This window comes from Osmia lignaria, chromosome 5, assembly GCF_051020975.1.
Source record: "Osmia lignaria lignaria isolate PbOS001 chromosome 5, iyOsmLign1, whole genome shotgun sequence".
Taxonomy (NCBI): domain Eukaryota; kingdom Metazoa; phylum Arthropoda; class Insecta; order Hymenoptera; family Megachilidae; genus Osmia; species Osmia lignaria.
This window is the reverse complement of record NC_135036.1, coordinates 4,105,969-4,128,473: the sequence shown is the minus strand read 5'-3', so window position 1 is coordinate 4,128,473 and position 22,505 is coordinate 4,105,969. Positions and strand designations below refer to the sequence as shown.

The 22,505-nt window shown below is 34.5% G+C and overlaps 1 protein-coding gene and 1 long non-coding RNA gene across 18 annotated transcripts in view; one reads left to right on the top strand and one right to left on the bottom strand.

The window, feature by feature from the left end:
- LOC117607945 (echinoderm microtubule-associated protein-like 2) overlaps positions 1-22,505 on the bottom strand; it is a 111,991-nt gene that overhangs the window by 31,129 nt on the left and 58,357 nt on the right. For 6 of the 15 annotated variants that reach the window (XM_076688480.1, XM_076688482.1, XM_076688487.1 and 3 more), the window contains 4 exons: positions 13,720-14,110; positions 7,661-7,891; positions 5,656-5,821; positions 3,579-3,692 (listed from right to left, as the gene is read on the bottom strand). In XM_076688480.1, coding sequence (XP_076544595.1) covers positions 3,579-3,692; positions 5,656-5,821; positions 7,661-7,891; positions 13,720-13,771 — 563 coding nt within the window. In that variant the 5' untranslated portion in view covers positions 13,772-14,110. The remainder of the gene's footprint in view (positions 1-3,578; positions 3,693-5,655; positions 5,822-7,660; positions 7,892-13,719; positions 14,111-22,505) is intronic. The other 9 variants (XM_076688485.1, XM_076688484.1, XM_076688488.1 and 6 more) reach the window with 5 other exon arrangements.
- On the top strand, positions 9,973-13,225 carry LOC117607947 (uncharacterized). 3 transcript variants are annotated; one of them, XR_013062224.1, is made up of 4 exons: positions 9,973-10,114; positions 12,669-12,699; positions 12,791-12,979; positions 13,092-13,225. It is a non-coding gene; the product is annotated as an uncharacterized LOC117607947 (long non-coding RNA). The 3 variants fall into 3 exon arrangements; XR_013062225.1 differs by lacking the exon at positions 9,973-10,114 and adding an exon at positions 10,412-10,643; XR_013062223.1 differs by lacking the exon at positions 9,973-10,114 and adding an exon at positions 10,413-10,700.

The window sequence follows — 22,505 nt, the reverse complement described above, 5'->3', positions numbered from 1 at the left end:
AGATATAAAAAAAAAATGGGCACGAAATTAATAATGCAATACATTTTATATCCTGTAGGTGTCAGTTGTGCACTCATAATAACGGACAATATTTTGAAATGGAAAGTAACCTACTCCTATGATATCAACTAACGATACTAATTGATTATTAGTTCATATTTTTGTTTAAAACTTTTTAATAAAGCGTTTAAGAGCTTATGTTTATATGACAATTTTGTCTTATATTTGTTTGTGGAATATCCTGGTAAAGTTTGGCGGGAAAAAACTGGGACCCCTTGTATATGTATACAGGGTGTTCGACAACAGGTGGGCAAAATTTTAAAGGGTGATTCTAGGGATCAAAATAAGACGAAAATCAAGAATAACGAAATAGCGTTTGCGGCTTTGTTTTCCAGTAATTAACGTTTAAAAATTCGAATAAAAAGCGCCTGAAACCTGCGATCCCCCTAGCACCGACGACTGAACGTCAGGTCAGCAGGGGTCGGTACAGTCATAACCAAGAATCGAAGCCGAATGCTGCAGTACCGAGAAGCAGAATAGCACGAGGTAAGTTTCTACTATTTAACGATTCTTGGTTATGATTGTATCTTCATCGGTGCTGGGCGGATTGCAGGTTTCAGGCGCTTTTTACTCGAATTTTTAAACGTTAATTCCTCTTTCGAACGATCCCTCACTCAGCCCCAAATCTTTTCATTTAAAGACGAAAAACGTAATTTCCTAAACTCCTTTTTAGGTCCATTTTTGCTGGTAATGTCACCTGGCTGCCTTACCCGTGTCTACCCCTTTAAGGGTGAACAGGAGTGACGGTCCAAATCCGAATTGATTTCGGGGACCTCATGTAGGGAAACTGAGAAATTCCGGATGATCCTTGTCTTCCCTATATGAGGAATCAAGGCGCTATTGTCAAACAGCTACATTAACATAAAAAGGTTCAGATTTTGCGATTTCTTTTTCCTCTGATTATTTCTTTAAAATATTCTTCGTACAAGTACCCAGCGGTGTACAGAACCCGATTTCGTAATTTTGCGTTTAAAATCTAATGAAACATGTGTTTTTGTAGAATTTTTTTTCCTAAACAGCGCTCTGTGCCACGACAATAAATATACTTCTCTAGGATATGAATATCATAGTAATCATAGTTTCACTACTACTTCACTAGCGGTGCTACTGTCACTCCTGTCGATCCTTAAGATTCGAAGAAAAGAAAGAAGTAAAACATAGGAGCATATCATTACTGAAATATCTGTACCAGTATCTTTTCAATAATTTACAAGACGTAGGTACCAATAATACTTTGGCATCGAAACGGTACAGCATTGTTATGTACGTACACATGTATACTATATTATTTCTTATGTTTTAAAAATTGCTGTTGTTTTCTTTTCTTAATAAATTTATTTTTTAAGAATATAAACTCTATGACTGTAAGTAAACAGTACCGAAAAATATTCTTCTATTTATTTAGTTTATATATCTCTGTTAAGCTTTCATTAAATTGTTATTTCAAAAATCTGACATCATTTGATGACATCAAAGTTTTGTGAAATAACACATCGTATCAGTTTAAAATTCAGTTTGATAAAAATGGCTATATAAACCATTCATCAGTCTTTTTAATATAAATTGGTTAATTACTGGTTACCATAAATAATGACCGATTTGAAAATATATAAATATCTAACACAATTTAATGGCATAAAACTGTTGCTAAGCAGCGCTTATATTAATATAAAGCTTACAGTTTTGTTAGACATGATCATAATATTAATATTATTATATAATATTTCATCAATATTTTTATTAAAAATTACCTACAGTCTATTCAACGAGATGAGACAGTAAATATATACACATTCACGTGTTCAAAGCAGTCCTGACTCACAGTATACAGAGCTCGACCGAAACGTTTGAAAAACTGGAAACAACTGTGCTCGACCCTGCGTCGAGCGCGTAAAGGGTATAGCAGGATAAGATGGTCAAAAGTGCCCTTGAGCCGATTTTTTTCAGCAATGCACCATTTTATAGCTTATAATAAAAAACCATTGCACACCAAGTTTCAACCCTGTATCTCAACTGGGAGGGTAGTTACAGGGTAAGAAAGAAAAAGTGGTTTTTGCCATATTTTCCATATTTAATGGCATTCATAAAATCTGAAAAAATTCTAGAATATTCTAGCCATGTTTCTTTATGATTGTGAATTTTTTCAGAATTTTCGGTTGCAAATCCTAGGCGTGAAAAATCAAAAACGCAAAAAAAAGTCGAAAAATTGAGATTTTGGGTAGAAGCTTTCAAAACACTAGATTTACAATTGTTTTTTATTATAAGCTATAAAATGGTGCATTGTTGAAAAAAATCGGCTCAAGGGCACTTTTGACCATCTTATCCTGCTATACCCTTTGTAAACATATATATACTGACTCGTCTCGTTGGTCGGACTATAGTTGTCAGCGAACCATCTTATCGATTACTACGTTGTATACAGTAAGAGTTTGTATACACTAATATTTCCAATATATACTTTCATATCTGATGTTTCGAAATCTTCCAACTTTAATAAACAGTACCCTAATAGGCAGTGGCGGATTAAGTCAAGCGGGGGTCCCAAGCTATTAGGGTCCAAATTTCGGGGCCATCAAACTCAAGTTAGAAAAAGAAAGTTTAAAGAAAACTCACATTAAGTTATCAACAAAATAGAAAAGTAATCAAAAATTGGTGTGTACTTATATCATTATGTTGACTATAATATTATGTGTAATAACAGAGTTATTGTTATGATATTTAAACAACCAAATATAATTATTTGATATACAAAAAAAAGGTGATTATTTGATATACAAAAAAAGGTAATTATTTGATATACAAAAAAAAGGGTAATTTTCCTCGAATCCTAATAAAAAGACATTATAAGACCTCGGGGCCCTTTGGTATTCCGGGGCCCGACGCGGCTGCTTAGTCCGCTTACTGTTTAATCCGCCACTGCTAATAGATGCACTAATATGTCATTTTTAGGGGGTGTGCGTCTACTGAAAAATTTGATAGCCGAGCCTCAGGTCGGGTCGGTTGGCGTGGAAACCCGAAAGTTCATTTATAATATTAATTTATTCGAGTACCTATAATTTCTGGACCTAAATATCAACATTGAACCTGAACTCGATTCGAGATGTGAAACTCAATTCGGGAGCTAACACCGTCTTCGGAGTATGATTTGTCAGATTTAGCTTAAATTTTTAGCTTTGAAAGTGTTTTCGCGTATAATCGGATATAATTGACTTTCGGATTTCGAGTCGAGTTTGGGTCCACGAAATCACGGGTACTCGAAAAAAATGTGTTAGACAAACTTTCGCGGTTTTGCCCGAATCCGAAAAAATTCCGAGCCCGATCCAGAATTTTCCAATAGCCGCACACCCCTAGCAATTTTATAACTCGTTGCACCTCGAATGAAGCTTTTTATGAAGGAATTGTATTTCATGTTATTATACCTTAAATCATATCCTTAAAGTAGCAGAGTTATGTAAAATCTAATATAAGGAGTAAAAAGCATTAAATGGGATTTATATTAGTTTAATTTGAAGATATACCTGGCTACTGGCAGTGGTGTGGCTCTAGGACTTGGCGATGGCACCGGGGAAACACTACTACTACTGGGACTGTCCGAGTGTAACGAACCCGTTGATTGGTAATGAACTGACCTTCTGAAAGTTAAATTAAATTTGTCTGAGCCGTTCTCAGCCTCGATAGGTTTACATATATACAGGGTGAGCCACGTAAAACAGGTCACCTAATTATCCTATCAGGCTATTATAGTGTATGAGTATTTTCTTATATCTAATAAAAAGGAACATATCACATTAAAGCATCGAAAAATAGCTATATTTGCGGTTTTTCTTCAGAGGTACTTAATTACTGTTGAATGCAAACTTTTGATTTTTTCAAAATACATCTCCACTCGTGATTAAATCGGGCTTACCTAGGAAAAATGCTGCTATAAGCATCGCTGGGGAAAATGACAGTGTAGAGAAGGGGCCCCATATAAAATTAAAGACTAATTTGCAAATAAATTGGCCATTCTACTTATAGCGCAGTTCACCAGAGTTCATAACTGCGAAAAGACCAGTTTTCGTTCTTTCGTGCGCATCTTCGCCCTGATTGGCGATACTCCCACACGAAATGGAAAGCGATTAGCGGAGAGCTCGCTGCGTTCCCCCACCATCTTTCAACCTGCGTGGCTTAGTTATGGACTCTGGTGAACTGCACAATAATTGTATCGGGTTCACATACTAGAGTAAGATGGTTCTATTGATTTAATGAATACAATCCTTGCATTCGAATGAGCTAACCCCTTGATATTTAATGCACGATTCATCACATCCTGAAATATTATAGTATCGATCATAAAAACATTAATTTTTGTTTAATCACAAGTGTATCATCTTATCCGATGTAGGTGATATACATAAATAATGTGAAAATAAAATTGACATCAAACTTTGAAACCACTATGTAATATTTTTTCTGCACTTGGATACATGGCAAAAGTAATTAGCTATTAAAAACTTATTTTTATCTAAACTTCTATTCACTAATTTCTCATATTAAATGCTTATGAATTACATAGATCAACTCGTGATTTTGTTGGAACTTTCTGTCCCATCGTATTTTATCTACTTTATTATGCTAAACTATTATTGACTCATCTACGTAAATAGCATACAAAACAAAATCAGCCAATATTACCAATAGAAATTAAAAATAGCATTGACCATCTTGCCCTGATTTCTCCTATAATATAATCCCCGATAATGTTTGTTCCCATAAAAGGTACAACAAAATGTTATGTACACGCAAGTTTGAGATACCCGGGTACCCATCGTATATGGACTGCGCCCTTTGTGAGAGAAGTTAAAGTTAACAATTGGACTAGAGGGTAGTAGTTGTGATCGCTATTTCTTTTTTTCTAATATGGAGGGGGGTTTCTATGTGTGCAAAACTGATTGTAGCTCTATGTATGATCCGTACCCGGGTATCTTAATCGTTTGAGTGCCAAGCGACGCGATCGCGCTTTGCTTGTGCCAGGTCAAAAAATGCCACGGAATCGGCTCATCGGATCCAACTATCCGTACGTTTAACGCTAATGGTAATACAATGTTAACACGTTGAATATCATGGGGGTCACCGGCGACCGACCCTGCAACTTAAACACAGCGGAATAATTAAAAGAAAACAATAGAAAAATATTATTTTAAGTAATATTGCTATGGTACAAATAATGTGAAATGGCAAATAGAAAGCTTGAAATTTGAAATTTGAAAATTAATTATTACTATTCTTAGTAATTAGAGCTTTAATACGTCCCACAAAAATGCCCCAATTGAACACCAGTATTTTTGCGAGCTGATTACGTTAGAATGAATAAACAATTAAATAATTAACAAAACTGTAAAATTAAATGACAAAATTACCGCGTTGCATAACACATTGTGACATACATAAAATAGAAAAAGTGCGATAGCGCCACGTGGCATTTTTCGACCAGATTTGTGCTAAAACTCGTAGCACTCAAACGGTTAAAGCAAAATTTCTAATTAATGGGTTAAAGTTGTACAAAATATAAGTGATTGTGTAAATTATGAATTTTATTGTATAAAATATAAATACCTCTGAGGAAGTTGTGATGAATGTGTATAACTGACTGGTCTACGTGGACTGGAGAGAGAATCTCGTACATCCTGAGAAGATCCTGAGGAAGAAGAATTCCTCAGGCACGAAGTACTGGTTTGACGTAAACGTATGTCTTTTTGGGGCACCGAATTTTGATTACCTGCTAACATACGATGTTAATTAGATGAGACCGTTGAGTTGTTCATAGATATTCATCATATATAGGAATTGTACATATAAATGCGTGCAGAGCCGCCTTATGCATATGAATCATCTTTTGCAATCTTTAAAAAGCACCCCCCCTCCCCCACAATACGCAAGATAATTAAAAAAGTAAATATTTTTATGATTATAACATTTCTTTTTTAGAGATCACTATACATGGCATAATAAAATAATTTTAGACCATACATGCAGGTTATTTTACGCAACTAGGTCAGTTTTATAATAATAGAAGATAGTAATAAAATTAAATGGTGTCGAACGGAGTTTTATACAGGGTGGGTTGGAAATTATAGTACAACTGGGCAGGGGGTAATTCTATGTTAAAAAAGATGAAAATATTTTGGTACACTTTCTCATCTCAGGGCTCCGTTTTCGAGAAAATCTACTTTAAAGTTTGATCAACTTGGAAACGATTTAGTACAATTTACTGAAGCACCCGTCGCTTCGTAAGTTAGTCAATCTTCGGAGGCACTTGTCGCCTCAAATGCATCGGGAAGTACAGTGGGTAATCAAATTATTATGAACAGATGGAAAACTTACATATTTTATGTTTCCGATGCTATTATGTATTCCATAAAAGTGAAATAAAAAATGAAAGCGTAATTCCGTAACAGCCTGCCTAACTAATAAAAAAATTCAAGTTTTACCGTAGCCTGGAAACTCACCAGATATGAACCCAATAGAAAATCTATGGGTATTATTAAAGCGTCACATTTCATCAGAGACAATAACTAACGTAAGAAGCAACAACTGATTGACAAAATTATATTCTAGAAATCCTAGAAAATTGCCGAAAAAATATGGAAAGCATGCCAAGACGTATTCAGGCAATTATAGATGCCAAGGGCGGCGTGGACCAAATATTAACATTACTAGCATTCCCGTCGTGGCTTCGCCCGCTCTCATAAATAAAAACTTCGAGAATTTGAAGTAATAATTCATGTGGCGAGTAGGTGAGCTCATCTTATAGCCTGAACTCGCCAACTCTCTTGTGGAATGCCGCTCGCCATCTAATGGGTGATTCTCAAACTACACTCTAGCGGTGCAAGAGCGCTTGCGCAGCTGCAGCGGGAAGAGCGCATGCGCAACGGGGATTCACATATCATAAATCACTGTTTTAATAGCATAATAACATTTTAATGAAAAATCGGTAGATTTTATTATTGTTAAACCTTCCGGAGACCATGAAGATGATGTAGTTGCAAGTTGATAACAATTGGTTCAGTAGTTTTCGCGGTTAGCGGTTCCAAACGAAAAAGGGGCTGTCCTTTTATACATATAGTAGTAGGATATGTGTTTTAAATTATAAAAGGTGTAAAATATAGCAATATAATAATAATAAAAATATAACAGTAAGTTTTGCAATAAAAAGGGATACCATTTTAAGTGTATTTTCAATTTCATTCCCGATCTAACTTCAGATAAGTGGTAATTTCGAATTGTTCATAATAATATGATCAGCCATTGTACTATTAGCTTCAGACTGGATTAAACAAATAAAGTATTTCTTCAGTTAAAGCATTTCTTTGGGTAGTTCTTCGACAGAACCATTTGCAATGCCTTTCAGTGCACAAAAAATATGGTTGCTTTCAAATTTTTTAATCTGCACGTTAAAAAAGCACGTACTACATATTGATGTATTGAAAAATATATTTTCTTTGCTTGACATAACGAAATAGGAAAAAGTTCAAATGTGCTACATTTTTACCCCTGACTATACACATTTTGCTTATTACTTAAATATTTTAAATGTAAAGATCCAAACAGTTTTACTTACTTCTAAGCGGTGCATGTCCATTTCTTAGGGGCGAGGACACCATCCTTTCATTTCTCCTCTCGTTCCTCTCGTCCTCCCTTTTCTCGCGTCCTTCCAACTGTGCAATTCGCCTAAGCGCATCCGCGAGAGTAGCGCGAAGACAAACTATCTCGTCCCTCTGCGCCAAGGATTGCCTCTCGAGATCGGCCACTCGACCCAATAAGGATCCGGTCTCGCACTCCAGCATCTCGTCTGTAAAAGGAAATTCTCCTTTATATGCATGTCATGCAATAAACAGAAGGATATACTATTACACGATAAACCTTATGGAATTCTTTCGCGCTGTTAACGTTCAAAAGATATTCTATAATCTACAAAACTTCTGGCCTACTAATGTATGAGATTCTTCCACCATCACTGTTGATTGTATTTCAATTAACATGATTCTGTTTTGAGGGTCAACAGGAACGACAGCAGCCAGTACCGGTTTTAGCAATATTGGCGCCCTGTGCAAGATTATCGTGGTGCCCATTCAGGGACTCAAAATTTTTAAGAAAAAAAGACAAGGTAATAATATGAAACGATGAACTAGGGACACCGGGCTGCGGCGCCCCCTACAGATCCAGCGCCCTGGACGATTGTCCGACCCCCCACTCCTCTCACCTTCCACCAACGCCGGCACTGACAGTAGCACATTCTGAAGAAGTAGTAGGGAAATAGGAAAAAGTAATTCACATTTTTCGGATATAATTCTGAGAAAAATACATAATAATTATGATATTCATACTCAGGAGAAATATACCCAGCGACATACAGTACGTTTCTTGGGAAAATTATAAAAAATTCTTCTATACAAATGTATTTTTAATAAGATTTTAAAGGCCAAATTGCAAAATCAGCCTGTGTACGATGCTGGCTAATTGTACAAAAAATATTTTGAAAACAAAATCATAAGAAAATATTGCTCCTTTGCCTTAAAATGTTTTAATCAAGAAATCGTAAAATTTGAACCTTTTTATGTCAACAGGACTGCAGGACTATTAGGAAGCTCAAGCTCCGTTAGATATACATAGTGACCAATGCAGATACATACAATGTAGAAATGTGAACGATTACTTTATAATTTAGTGCAATGCTTTATTCGAATTAAAATGGCACGTGCATTGATAGAAATTTATAAAATTATTAGGTATGTTGGTATGTGCTTGATACGTTGATGCCATACGCGCTTTTTTTCCAACATTCAATCGAAGACAACGTCGCAAGGTATTAATTTCAACTGACTGCTGTTCGCCGTTCGTAAGTTGGCCGTCGGAGAAAATGTGCGTCTGATTGGTCGTGCCCCACCTTTGCTCAGACGGGCTTGCAGCCGTAATGTATTATTGGTCGAAGCAGTTACATCTACTGACTAGGCTCGTGTAAAATAAAGGAATCGGCGGTGTGTGCGAAGGATCCCTCTTTTCCCCTTCGTCGGCCGATAAAATTGCGTGACATTGCCCTACTACATACCAATTTTCCCGAACCCAGCGGAGCTTTGGATCCGTAAATAAGGAAAGAGAATACGTATTACGCGAGAAAGCGAGATAGATGGATTACAAAAGGATGCCGCGAGGAAAACAAATCAGCATCCAGTAAAGAACAATTACATTCGGACTAATTTTTGTCTTATCTTGGAAAAGATAATACCAATGGATTGTTGAGGCTCTTACGATTAAAATGAGTCCAAACACGATATAAATCGGTTTAATTTTACTTTAATTGGCTATTAATGATTGACTGGATCAATTTAAATTGATTAATAACAAAACTAGTCCGATTTACGTCGTGTTTGGTCTTATTTTAATCAGAAAAATATCACAAATCTGTTGATTAAAGTTTCATAGCAAACAAATTAGAAATAAAAAAGTTTCATTATTGCATTAGTATTGTTTTGCAGATATAGAGTGGATTGTTTTCGCTCCGTCCTCTTTCTCACTCGCTGTCCTTTTTTACGTTCGAAGCAATCGGCAAACTTCAAACAATGTAGGAACTACTATTGCGTGATGCAGGGCCGGTTTTAGCAATATTGGCGCCCCGGGCAAGATTATCGTGGCGCCCATTCAGGGGCTAAAAAACGCGTTAGGGAAGATGTAGACATAAATGTCGCAGCATATATAGTATATATGTAATATCACATATGAGATGTAGATAGGGAAAAGAGACCGGGCTGCGGCGCCCCCTACAGATCTAACGCCCTGGACGATTGCCCGACCGCGCGCCCCCCTAACATCGGCCCTGGCGTGATGAGAAGTTGAGGAGCGGGACGGCACAGGGGCAAAGGGAGCACTTCGCACGCTCCTGTTCGTGGATCCATACGACGCAACAGCGAAACAATGTGTGCGATCATGGAATGTGCCCCACCAACTCTCTTACTCTCTTCATTCGGAAGTCACAGATATTTGTTCAGTTTGAATCGAAGCGTGCTGCTGTTGAACGGTAAGTACCAAATAACAAGCAATATTTCATTTTAATACATATGTTATATATACTGTGCAGAGATGAGATGTTGCGGAGGCTAAGGAGTGCCTTCTTGGTCTGTCACGCACCCACACCATTTGACTTTGCGGTGTGCAAGCGACGGGCTTAGTATGTGTTTGAGCGTTTCGACCAATAACGCGCGACGGTCTAGAATGCGTGTGAATTAGGCGTGACTAGAAAATTCTGACCAATCATACCCGCATTCCTTAGCCTCCGCAACATCTCATCTCTACATAGTACATAAATATATGGGATGTGAGATAAGGGTGTTTGGACAGTATGGCAGTCGGATCGAGTGAGGTGTGAATGAAGAGTGTTTGGATCGAATGACAGTTCTTCGAAATGAGAATGCATGTGTCTACGAATCGGTGATCGAATGTGACCGTGTGTGAGTGAATTGAAGAAACCAAGAGAGTCGTAAGGGTGGAATGAAAAAGTTAGTTGTGCGTCAGCATCCACAGAGTATAGTTAGAAAGTAAGAAGTAAGGTTAGGAAAAAGTTGCACAGTGAAAATTGTGATTAAAAATTAATTTAATCATTAATGGTTGGTGGTGTGGTTGTATATAGTTCTGAAAACCATTCGCTCCCAATTTTTTTTTAAACACAGTATTACGTTTTTTTATACGCTGATTACGAATATCATAGTGAACAATTGGCAACTATTTGGCCATCGTAAGCCGGCCGGCAACGCTTTCGCGAAATAATAACAAACTCTTTACACAACGTTATTATTTGCAAATTCTTGTGGCGGTGACATATCAAGAAATTAAACGTAGATCCGTTTATTCAATTATTTCCGGATATTAGGATTTGCTATTTCGTGGCAGTACCGCTTCCGTTTGTGAGAAGCAGTTGGATCCACTGAGATAAACGTAAAAAACTATAATTTTTATTTTACCATGAAAATCAAGTAGTCGCCAAATTTCAGTATGATATTTGTTCAATATCATAAATTCAAAGCTTCGATATAAGCGTTAGCAGCTCGTCAACAAAGCGGTTTCGAGGTAACGGTTAGCAGCTCGTCAACAAAGTTCGACAACATTCTTTTTACGCGATCCGCACCGCGTCCCGTAGGACTGTTTTTCATACTTCGACCTGAGAAATGACAAATTCAATCGCTCGCTACGCAACCACGCGATGAGTGTGAGAGTCGAGTCGTCGACGAAACATTTATTGTTCAGAAAAATCTTTTCCTGAACTATTCCCAATCCCGCGGGCCAGTTTATCCTTTTTCTCAATCGGATCGGTTCGACAAAATTCGACCGAGACGAAACATAGGGAAACTTCTAAAAGGCCCCATCAGTCCAGGACAAACAAACTTCGAATTTATAGTAATTGAGGGACGAGAAATCGAATGAGGCCATTTTCAGAACTGGCAAATAAACCGTTCTCGAGATATACAGGGTATTCAAAAAGTGCGGAAACCCCCTATTACCTCGATAAGAACGCATTTTCACGGAAAATGACTAACCTAACCTGGGTTAGGGTTAGGGTTGGGGTTAGGTTAGTCATTTTGCGTGGAAATGCGTTCTTACCGAGGTAATAGGGGGTTTCCGCACTTTTAGAATACCCTGTATATCTCGAGAACGGTTTATTTGCCAGTTCTGAAAATGGCCTCATTCGATTTCTCGTCCCTCAATTACTATAAATCCGAAGTTTGGTTGTCCTGGGGTGATGGGGCCGTTCGGAAGTATACCTCGAAACATAATGACTATATTCATAATCAGCGTATAAACAATGTAAGAATACTGAGTTTAAAAAAAATAGGGGGTGAGTGCTTCTCGGATTGAGCTGTCCCACTTGTATGAAGGATTTCCCTGTTGCACCGATTTACGTGAATGACACATATAATTAAAGGGCAACTCAAACCATTCACGAATATCATAATCATTTCTTGCGGAAATCATTGGTTCATGAGATATAGCCGAAAGATTGGTTACATAGGGTGCGCGCGCTATGGGGTTGTATTGGGTATCAATCGATAGATCTTCTTGAGGTGAACAATATTGATCGAAAGACCATGTGGCTCAAATCAATAGTTCTCGAGATATCGTGACTCAAATATCTGCAGTTATATGAAAACTCGTGTACAGTTGGCCGAGATGAGGAAACAAGAGAAGGAGCTGGGAAACAGGAGATACTCCAAGTGGTGATTTTACTTGTATATATTTCTGAATGTAATTCCAATTAAAAAGACAATTAAAGAAACAAAAAGATAACAGAAGCAGAGTCGTTTACTTTGTCTGTTGCTTGACAGGATTTATGAATGAAACAATACAATCCCATAGCGCGCGCACCCTATGTAACCAATCTTTCGGCTATATCTCATGAACCAATGATTTCCGCAAGAAATGATTATGATATTCGTGAATGGTTTGACGTGCCCTTTAATTATATGTGTCATTCAGGTAAATTGGTGCAACAGGGAAATCCTTCATACAAGTGGGACAGCTCCTTTATTCACAATTGCGAACGGATTATTTTTTTTTAATTAATAACACTTTTTTTTCAGAAAAAGATGAGTGCAGAATCAACGAACAATCGTAAGTACAATTCCAAATTCAATGGAAAATGAATATACTGCATGATTCAAAAATATGCATGTAACATATACATTTCTCTTTTTTCTTTCAGAAAACGCAATAACAACCATGGTGCTGCAATTGCAGCAGCAGGTGCAGCAGTTGCAGCAGCAGCAACAACAGCTACAGCAGCGGCAGGAACAGCTACAGCAGCAGCTGCAACAACAACAGCAACAACAGCAGCAACAGTAGCAGCAGGAGGAAACTGATCTAACAAATGCGCAGCTGCAGCCGCAGCGCGGCAAGTATCATAGATCTTATCAAACAAATAATTAACCCATTTGTGTCATAAATAATAAAGAATGAATTCTATAATGCATGACCTGTGTAACAGTTCAAATTTTACATTACAGGAAGAAGAACGGCTGCAGGGACGTGGCGGCACCCCTTTCGCGTGAGATGGCAGCGCGGCGGCAGGGGCGGCCGCGATACGCACTATTATATAAGTTTCAGATAAAAAAAAAATAAATAAAAATAATTAAAAGCTAATATTCAGATTGTTCTCGTTTATTTAATTAACCGACTCAATTCAATTAGTATATTTTTTATTTTTTGTTCATGGTTATTACCTAACCAATAAGAAGGGAAAAACCACCTTACGATATCCTACCAATTTTACTCCTTCCACTAAAAACTGTGAAATAAAATAATTATTTATCAAAAAATACAACCGACTTCGAGATGCACTAAAAAGTACAAAATAAAATAATTTCATTAAACGAAATATAAATTATTTTACACTTTTTAGCGCATTTTGAAGTCGATTGTATTGTTTGTTAAAAATTATTTTATTTTATACTTTTTAGTGCCGCTTGAAATCGGTTGTATTTTTTTGATAAAAATTATTTTATTTATACTGTATTATTAACTATCTTTTTTTATATATTGTTTATTTATAATGAATTTTGTTCAATATAGTATAAACAATTACGCGTTTAAAATAGGTGTACCAAATGTTAGTATATGGGATATAACACTCACGCCATGCCTGCTCCGCTTCATCGATGGTGTCCATCGTGTCCGGCGTGGACATTGTGATTAACCCGTTGCGATGAACCCGACGTATTAATACGTTATTCAATTGAACTGATTAACGAGCACAAACAGAGCCAATGTACCGTCTCGAATCATGTCTCCTCGACCAACTAGCTTTTCCTTCAAAACACGACTGGAGCTCGTGAATGCTCCGTTGGACAGATCACTAATTAGCACACTCAATTCTTTTGTCTTGAAATTAATTTCTCCTCTCGATAATCTTCTCTGACGATCCTTCAATAAATTTTCTTCACTTCCTCATCGAAAGTGTTAATTTTCTCAGGATGTTTTTTTGGCTCGGCCGAAATCTTATTGATATTTTCTGATGCATTGTTTGCTAATTGTAAATAATAAAAATTAACTAAGTATATTCTTGATATATTTCTATTTCATAGATAAATTGTTAAACATTGGTAATATGGAAATTGATAATCAGTGTTTTTCTGTGCTTGTGCAAATTTCAAAAAACCATTGTTCGTAATTAGCATTTATAAACTGAAATATTCTGCATATACACCCGTGTTCTAAAGTATTCGATCATCTTTGAGAATGTACACTCGCGATCAAATCAGGCTTCCCCAAGAGAAATGGCGATGACCCGGGTTCCTGCGCTCCCCCGAGTTCCCACCCCTCTTCATAGGCATTGCAGGGGAAAATAATGATGTGGCGTCATAGCAACTGCAGGTAAATTGCATTAAATTTTTATTAGTATAAATGAATTTTTAATTTCAAAATTATATTAACTTTGTTTAAAAATATGAACCTTACAGTCAGAAAAAGAAATGAAGTCAATTGCTTTCAAATTAAGCTCCAAAAAGTTAAAATTAATATTTTTCTTTTTAATCAGATAATATCAAATCAAACCTAAATTTAATTTTTATGGATAAAAAAGAAAAGTTGAACAATGAAGGTACATATTTTACTTCATGTCTGTCATACCCTTAATCAATTCTCCAAGTTTTGTCTATTATTTAATTTCAGTTAAGAAAGGACGACATTTGGGGTGTGAGGGCCTCTGGGTTGATAAACTTGAATCAAAAATTGAAATTTATTCTAAATGAAATTTAATTTTAAAAGGGTAAAACAAATTGAATTCAATATTTTTTAACATATTGAATAGAGGGTTTGGAAGGAAGCTCTTTGGAAAATGAGGCCCAGGACTGTAGCCTCTCATGGCCAAGTTTGATTGTAATAATTCTAACAAAGAATCGAAATATCGTTATAACATGTACCTATACCCGTTTGTGGTATCATAATAAACGGAGTAGTACGTATATACAGGGTGTTAAAAAATTCCCTGAAGACCTCTACACCGTCGAATAGATCACGAAAAATCGTAGTGAATAGTTTTGTAGCCTTTTTCGATGGGATCAGTAGTTTAGCCACATTTCGTTGTTGAAAATTGAAAAATTGACCAATCAGCGCCCAGCTTGAGTGGCAAGACATGCGGTGTAGAAGACTACACGGAATCAGAGTCTCCGTTTGCTTGCTCCGCCGCACAGTGCGATTGCTTCGGATATCTGAGGTTCTTCTCTACTATACTGCCAGAACACATCCATATATGAAAAGAAAAATGAAAGTTTAATTTGATAGAAACTTCACGGTAGAGTGCCTATGCGTGGCACAATGCTCTACAAGCGTAAGCCGATTCCATTGCTTCTATGATCTTGGATACTGTTGAATAAATGCTGTTCATTTCAAGGTTCTTCTAACAATTAGTATGAGACGACTCTACTTATTAAAATTACACCAAGATTCGTATTTTATTTTTTTACATTTTATAAAATCGATATAAAATTAAGAAAAAATGAATATATATTCTACGAATAGGGAGTAAAACAAAGTATTTTTAACCTAATATATAAACGGCTTTTGTCTTGAACACAGAATGTCTAATTAATGTTATATGAATAATCAATACTGAAATTACAATATTTATTAAAATATTGTTGCGATTAGGGTAACGAAATTGTCATAAATATTATTGCATTTTATTGCAATTAATGTTATAAAAATTTATTACATAAAACGTAACTATTTAAATATTTTTAATGAAAACGTAGGCATTTAGAAGAAGTTTTGTTATCTTTCTGATTTTTAAAAATAATATCGTATTTGTAATCATTAGCTTGCAAATGTTTATAACAAATACATATTTGTATAGAAAATTAAACCTGGGTAGAAATTTGTTTTACTATTAGACAGTTCTAAAAATATATTTCATATTTTGTATAATGCATATTTTACCTAGTGTATATTTAGTTCATGTTGTATATTTCTTGTAAATTTCATGCATATTCAGAATTGGGTCATGAAACAATTGACAAATAAATTATTCATTACTTTCTGGAGTTTATTTCTGGTCTTCCGCTTCATAAATATGTAGAGGAAGTATAGCATACTTGGAATACTGTTGGTAATTTAAAGTACCAGGGTGTCTACAAAATTACAAACCTTAGCTAATTCGTATTATGTACTACAAATAACAAAGGCGAATGACCTATTAACCAATTCCATTAATTGCATAACGTTGGCATGGTCCTCCTAAAAATCTGGAATGGTTTCACCACAAAAATGTGAACTTTCACCATTCTAAAATTTCATAGTTTAGAGATTTTAAAGCTTTAACATTTTTAAATAGCTCTTCAAAATATCAAACTTTCTTAAATTTCTAAATTATCTAACCCAACAAAGAAAACAAGGTTCTAGTTATGCCAATGCATCTATAGATTTACCGTAATTTTGACCTTTCCAATAAAGTGTGTCGAAATTGTAGACTGAATCATTTAATTAACGTGAAATTTTAGCTTTTAATGTCGTGTTGCTAATTCGAAACACTGAATGATACCTACTTACTGAGAAAGGGGTATACCCCTTCTGCAATGTGGATGCAGCGTTTCATGAGTGAAATACAGGTACACTGCGAAAGTGTTGATTATGACCCCGGAAGTTAAGTACTCCTGTGACTACTCTAATCGTAAGTAAATTATAAGACTTAAAATTGATATTTACCTACGATGAATGTTCCTATGCTGTGCTGTGATTTTTATGCTTGATTATAAGAGAAAATAATTGTATTGTCTACTTGTTTCTATAATTTTATAAAACGAAGGTAAGTTCCTATTCCAAATTACCTGCACCGTAACTTAGTATAATTTTTTAATTATACTAATTCAAATACTTTTTGTTTTTCATCATTAATGAGAGTATGAAATATACAGAGATAAAATTTTAGATCTTTTTTTTAATTAAAAATTTATTTTAAAGAATTTGTTCCAATAAATATTTTAAATTAATTTTTTATAAATTTTAAACAAAATGGTATTTCAAATTTATGTACTGCATTTCTTCCACGATATATTCCACGAAAAATGCAAGATTTCATGCATTTTCTAAAATTGGTAATGTTCTAAATAATGTAGCTATCGCAATTGTGGGACGAATATTGGCAAACGTATAAATATACTCCAACCACATTCTGTGACATTGAACAAACGTTTTCACTACATAAATTAATTGATAACGGTTTCAATTTACTGCTGACAATATAGAAAAACTTACAATTCCATATTACCATACAAATACTAATAAATAGTAAATAGCAATAACAGAGTGATTCTTTTTGTATCATATGTCATAGTTCTATTTTAAAAAAATAGATCACATCTCCTAAAATAATAACATAACAAAAATTCGTTTTCATTTATATTTTTACAAAAAGCTATATAAGATTCATACAAACAATTTTTTGTATTATTGATAGTTATGTAATTACGGGACTGTAACACTTTAATGAAGACATATTGTATACATTTCGCGTATATTCCAAGCTGTTCGAGCCAAGGTTCGAGCGAGCTTATCATGATAGCAGATGCTTCGCAAAAATTCCCCCTGCTCCGAAATGACTCTGTAGGCTTCGAAGATACACAGACGGCTTCCGTATTAATGGGCTTACATAAGTGATAACTTTTTAATATTTACAGCTTAAGAAAATAAAGGATAAAGTATAACAATACAGTGGCTCAAAATAGTATTCGGACACTCTTTAGAACAGAATACCACATTTAAAATTGGACCAAATAAATTGAGGTTTTTTGAGAAGTTATACAAATTAAATTACTACGATACGTGCTTTTGTCGTTTTAGAAAATTACAATTTGTTGAAATCGTGAAAGAAAATAGTGAAGGGTAATTTTTCAACTTTTTTACGTGAGCCAATAATGAAAATTTAAAATATGTCTTTCGTAGATTCAAATAAGTTACGTGTGTGCTGAAAATTTCATCGTGATCGGTCAACGCGTTTAAAAGTTACAAGTAATTAAAATTTCCGAAAATCGCGACTTTTCATCCAAGAACGGAACTAGTCATGTTTTAAATGAGGTATTCTGTTTTAAAGAGTGTCCGAATACTATTTTGAGCCACTGTACCATTGCATCGAACTTTATCGAATTGCAATCTGCAATAAATTCTGTTAAAAGTTATATATATACTGAAGTTTCTAAAAGTGTATATCAGAAACAATAGGTATACAAGATAATTACAATTGTATGTAAATTCATTACTGACGTGAAATTGTTTAACGACCCATTTCTCATAATTATACTACACCATAAAATGGTAAAAGTAAGCTGTGATATTCACTTCAATAAATTAAGGTGAAAGCAATAATTACATGAAAAAAATGTGCACATTATTCACTCTAGTAAATTCATTTTACAATTTTAGTTTTTAATCTATACAACAAATTAAGTTAAGAAGTGTAACATTAACAGCATTACATAATTTGAACGAAAAAGATTCAATACCGATCCCATGGCAATACCATGTGGGTACTTCATACCCACCATGTTACATAATTTCGAGAATTTCCCCTAGTGTGTTGGTTAAAACAAAGTTATCGATATTGCACGATTTTTATCCGATTTCGAAAAGGAGGAGGATACTCAATTCGATGTGTATGTATTTTCCTCTACAGGTATCTATTTATCTATTATAATACGGAAGCCTTTTTTTTAAATCACTTCTCCTCCTAGGATATTTAAATTAGAGAAATAGGACCCATACTGTTGGATAGCCCTAAACGAGTAGACCAAAGTAACAGTTTGAAATTTTTAATTTGGTGCCCTGGATCTTGAGTACGGATACGTAAAGTCGGAAAAATGCTCGCATTAATCACTAAATAAAATTAAAATGTTGCAAGATTTTCGAAACCCTATATTTGGATATACTAGTATTGATATATTTGAACGATGTAAAGTACCCCTCCTTCCTGGCAGTCTATGAAAAAAAAATGATTGACCAATTATACACTTGAATTTCAATCACACGTTTTAATTGCTCAAGCGAATCGATACCCCCCATCAATTATCCGCAATTTGTTAAACAAAAGATCGTAAGTACCATTGATCAATTTTAACCAATTAACAGAGTGTAATTAGTAGAAAGGACTCAGACTTCTTTAACGACTGTAATACAACGACGCGAGATAGAGAGAACGATAGTTGACATCGTTTCTGGAAACTGGCTAGGAGGAGAATGAAAGGCGAATTAATGAAAGTGAAACGTGCACGCAGCCGTTACAAATCGCGATAACCAATTCCTACGAAGCACACCATGTAACCCCGTTTCATGGTCGTAACACTAGGCCAGTGTTTCTTACGAATGAAAAATAAAAAAAAATCCTGCTGATCGATTTGATCCTAATGTTTTTATGGTCGAAATATTTTTTCTAAAAAATTGTTTGTTTATTCATTAATCATCGCATCATTAGTGGAATATTAGATCCGCATTAATTAATTTAACTCCTTGTATTTTCCAAAAAATTTTACATGGGACATATTTGCCTTACTAGTCTTTAAGTCCGGTGAATAGGAAAATAAATTTTGGAAAAGACATATTTGTATAATATTTTTTTTTATTAAAAGCAGTATATTCCCATAAAGTGGTCTCTTCATATGCACCAATTTTTGTGACTATTTCTTTGCATTTTCATATTATTGCTTTCATTATGATTCATTAAATCACTATAGTTACGACTAATTAGTTCATATTCATAAACTTTATTTCGGTTATAGCCATGGTATCCAATCATTCCATTTACGTGGAAAAAATTATGAGACTTATGTGGTGTACTGTTTTTGTCTTGGAGTGTACAAGCACAATATCAGCATTACGTAAGTATATGTATCTTTTAGAGATACAAGAAAGCATTTAACGTTCCTTTTCTTTCCATTGTAAAGATAACCACATCGGATAGAGACGTAATTACAATTTCGGCCTAGAAAATCTTGGAAGCATTAACATAGTTATGTACATATTTCCATGGTTGGGAACCTTGGAGGACTTTTACAAAAATAATATGAAAAATAAGATACAATCCTAAAGAAATAAAAAATTCGTGGGATAGATATTTTAAATTTAAAAGTGAGAGATTTTATATTTTAGAAGGTATTTTTTCCTATATCCTTTATGCAAAATATTCCAAAAACTCGATCTGTAGGAAAATATACAGACTACCAAATCTATTATAAATCAACATCTTCGAACCTATAGTTAGTTCTAGGAAGATCTCTTTTTTAAACATTGAACAAAGAAGCCTTTTTTTTATCAAACGTACCAAAAATTGTAGTCTTACTCCAAGTATAAGGAACACAGTACAAACAATTTCTTAGAAAAATGTTGGTTCTTTTTTGTTACTATGTAAATTTTTATAATAAACAAATTTTTTAGATTCTAATCAGCAACTTTTTTTTTGAAATTCTCTTTTAATGATAGTTGTTGAGCTGGCATTTCTCAGCTTCAACTTTAAAGGGTCGTTTCACCCCTTAAATTTGCGGTCCCCTTTTTTACTTGCCCAATATATCTACAAAGTTTTATCAAAATCGAAGATGGACACTGATATATATTCTTGTAAGAGACCATCAGTAAGATTGAACATTTTCTTTTTTCTATTTTTATAAAATATTTATAAAATTTTATAGAAATATTTCTCTTTTTATTAATATCTTTAATAGAGATTCTAAATGAGTTAATCTACTTTGCTACGCTTCGTTGAATTCATTACGAAATTAATTAGTAACTAGACGTGGAATGAGTTTTTGGTCTCAACTTAATAACGTTCATCCTAAATAAATACTGCTCCTCGTTTTCTCAACGGGTCTATGCTAATACTCTTTATCAAAGAGCCTATAAATATCTCAATCGATTAAAATACAGTTTACCACCTATGAAAAAGAAGCAACACACATGAATTACCTCGATGGGCATTAACCCTTGAAACGTTGAGAGGCGGGGGTGGAGGACTCGTCGAGTCCGGTTAATCCAGCTCGTCGGGTTAGAAAATATTAAAAGCATGTTATTTTTCCCACGTAGGGTATTTTCAAAATATTTATTTATTTTCATTTATATCTTCGAGTATATATTGAACAGATAACTGGTTTAATAAAAAATTTTACTTTAAAGAAGGTATTAAAAATGAATAATTATTTACGTAGGCTTCGTTTTTCGTGGTTTAAGAATTTGATTTATCTTTCACGATTAATAAAAAAGAAGATTTGAAAATAGAATTAAAAATACGTCTTGCGGAGGAATGACCAGGTATTGAAGTTAATTATTTTTAAAACAATTGTTTTTTGACATTTTTACAACATACAACAAAAGGAATACTCTACAAAATATTAATATTTAATTAACAATTACTATTTTATTTTGATAAGGTCAACTTATAAAAAGTCCGATTAATTGTATGACTTCAGGATTAGCTATATATTACAACAATTAAATAGTTTCTGTATTATTGTTAATTGTAGACTGTAATGAAACACACTACACTCTTTTTATTTATAAGTGTATAAGTGTAATTCTTTAAAATACAGAGTAGAACATTCGAAACTATGCTAGTGTCTAAATATTTTTATGATTGGCAGCATGTAATTTATGTATGCGAATATTGATACAAAAATTCACTGCTTTATTAAAAAAAATATCTACAAAAATGTAAAACAGGATAGATACACAACATTTAAACACGCGCTTCGAAAGTTGATATTCCAATTTTCAATTGCTTATATCTGCGAACTCAGAGATTGTGTCAATGTGGTGCCATGCCATCGCGCTTATTCACACCCACGCCACGGTACGAACGTAATCAGTAGGGATGGCGTGCATAATCACTAACAATGATTTATCATAGTGACCGCAAAATCACCATCATAACCGTGATTCAACTTCATTCCTGACCGTGATTGTAATTTTTTTTTACTTTGTGTAATTGCTCACTGTGATCGTAATCCTTGATCTTGATCGAATTCAATATAGCTTGCATAAAAATAGCTGCCTATAATATAAATCAAAAATTTATTTCGACAATTCGAAATTGTCTAAAGCTTACATCGTGTAGCGATGATACGTACATCGATCAGAAGCGATCAATAAGGACCAGGAATCACTGTGAAAAATCACCGTGATCGGGAACGAACAAGTGATTTATGAGTAGCAGTTCACGCTATGTCCGGTAATCAGTAGCCAATATTCTCGCGGTTCAACCGCACTCTACACGCGCTCTAATTGGACAGTATTTTTCGCTAAAAATTGAAAAAATGAAGCTTTAGCCAACATTTTGGCAAAAGGAAAAGTTGTTTAGAATCCCCTCAGCAATTACATATTCAAAAGATTAACACTCTTTCTGGGACACCCTGTATGTTTCCAAAATTCAATGCCAATGTGTGGAAATA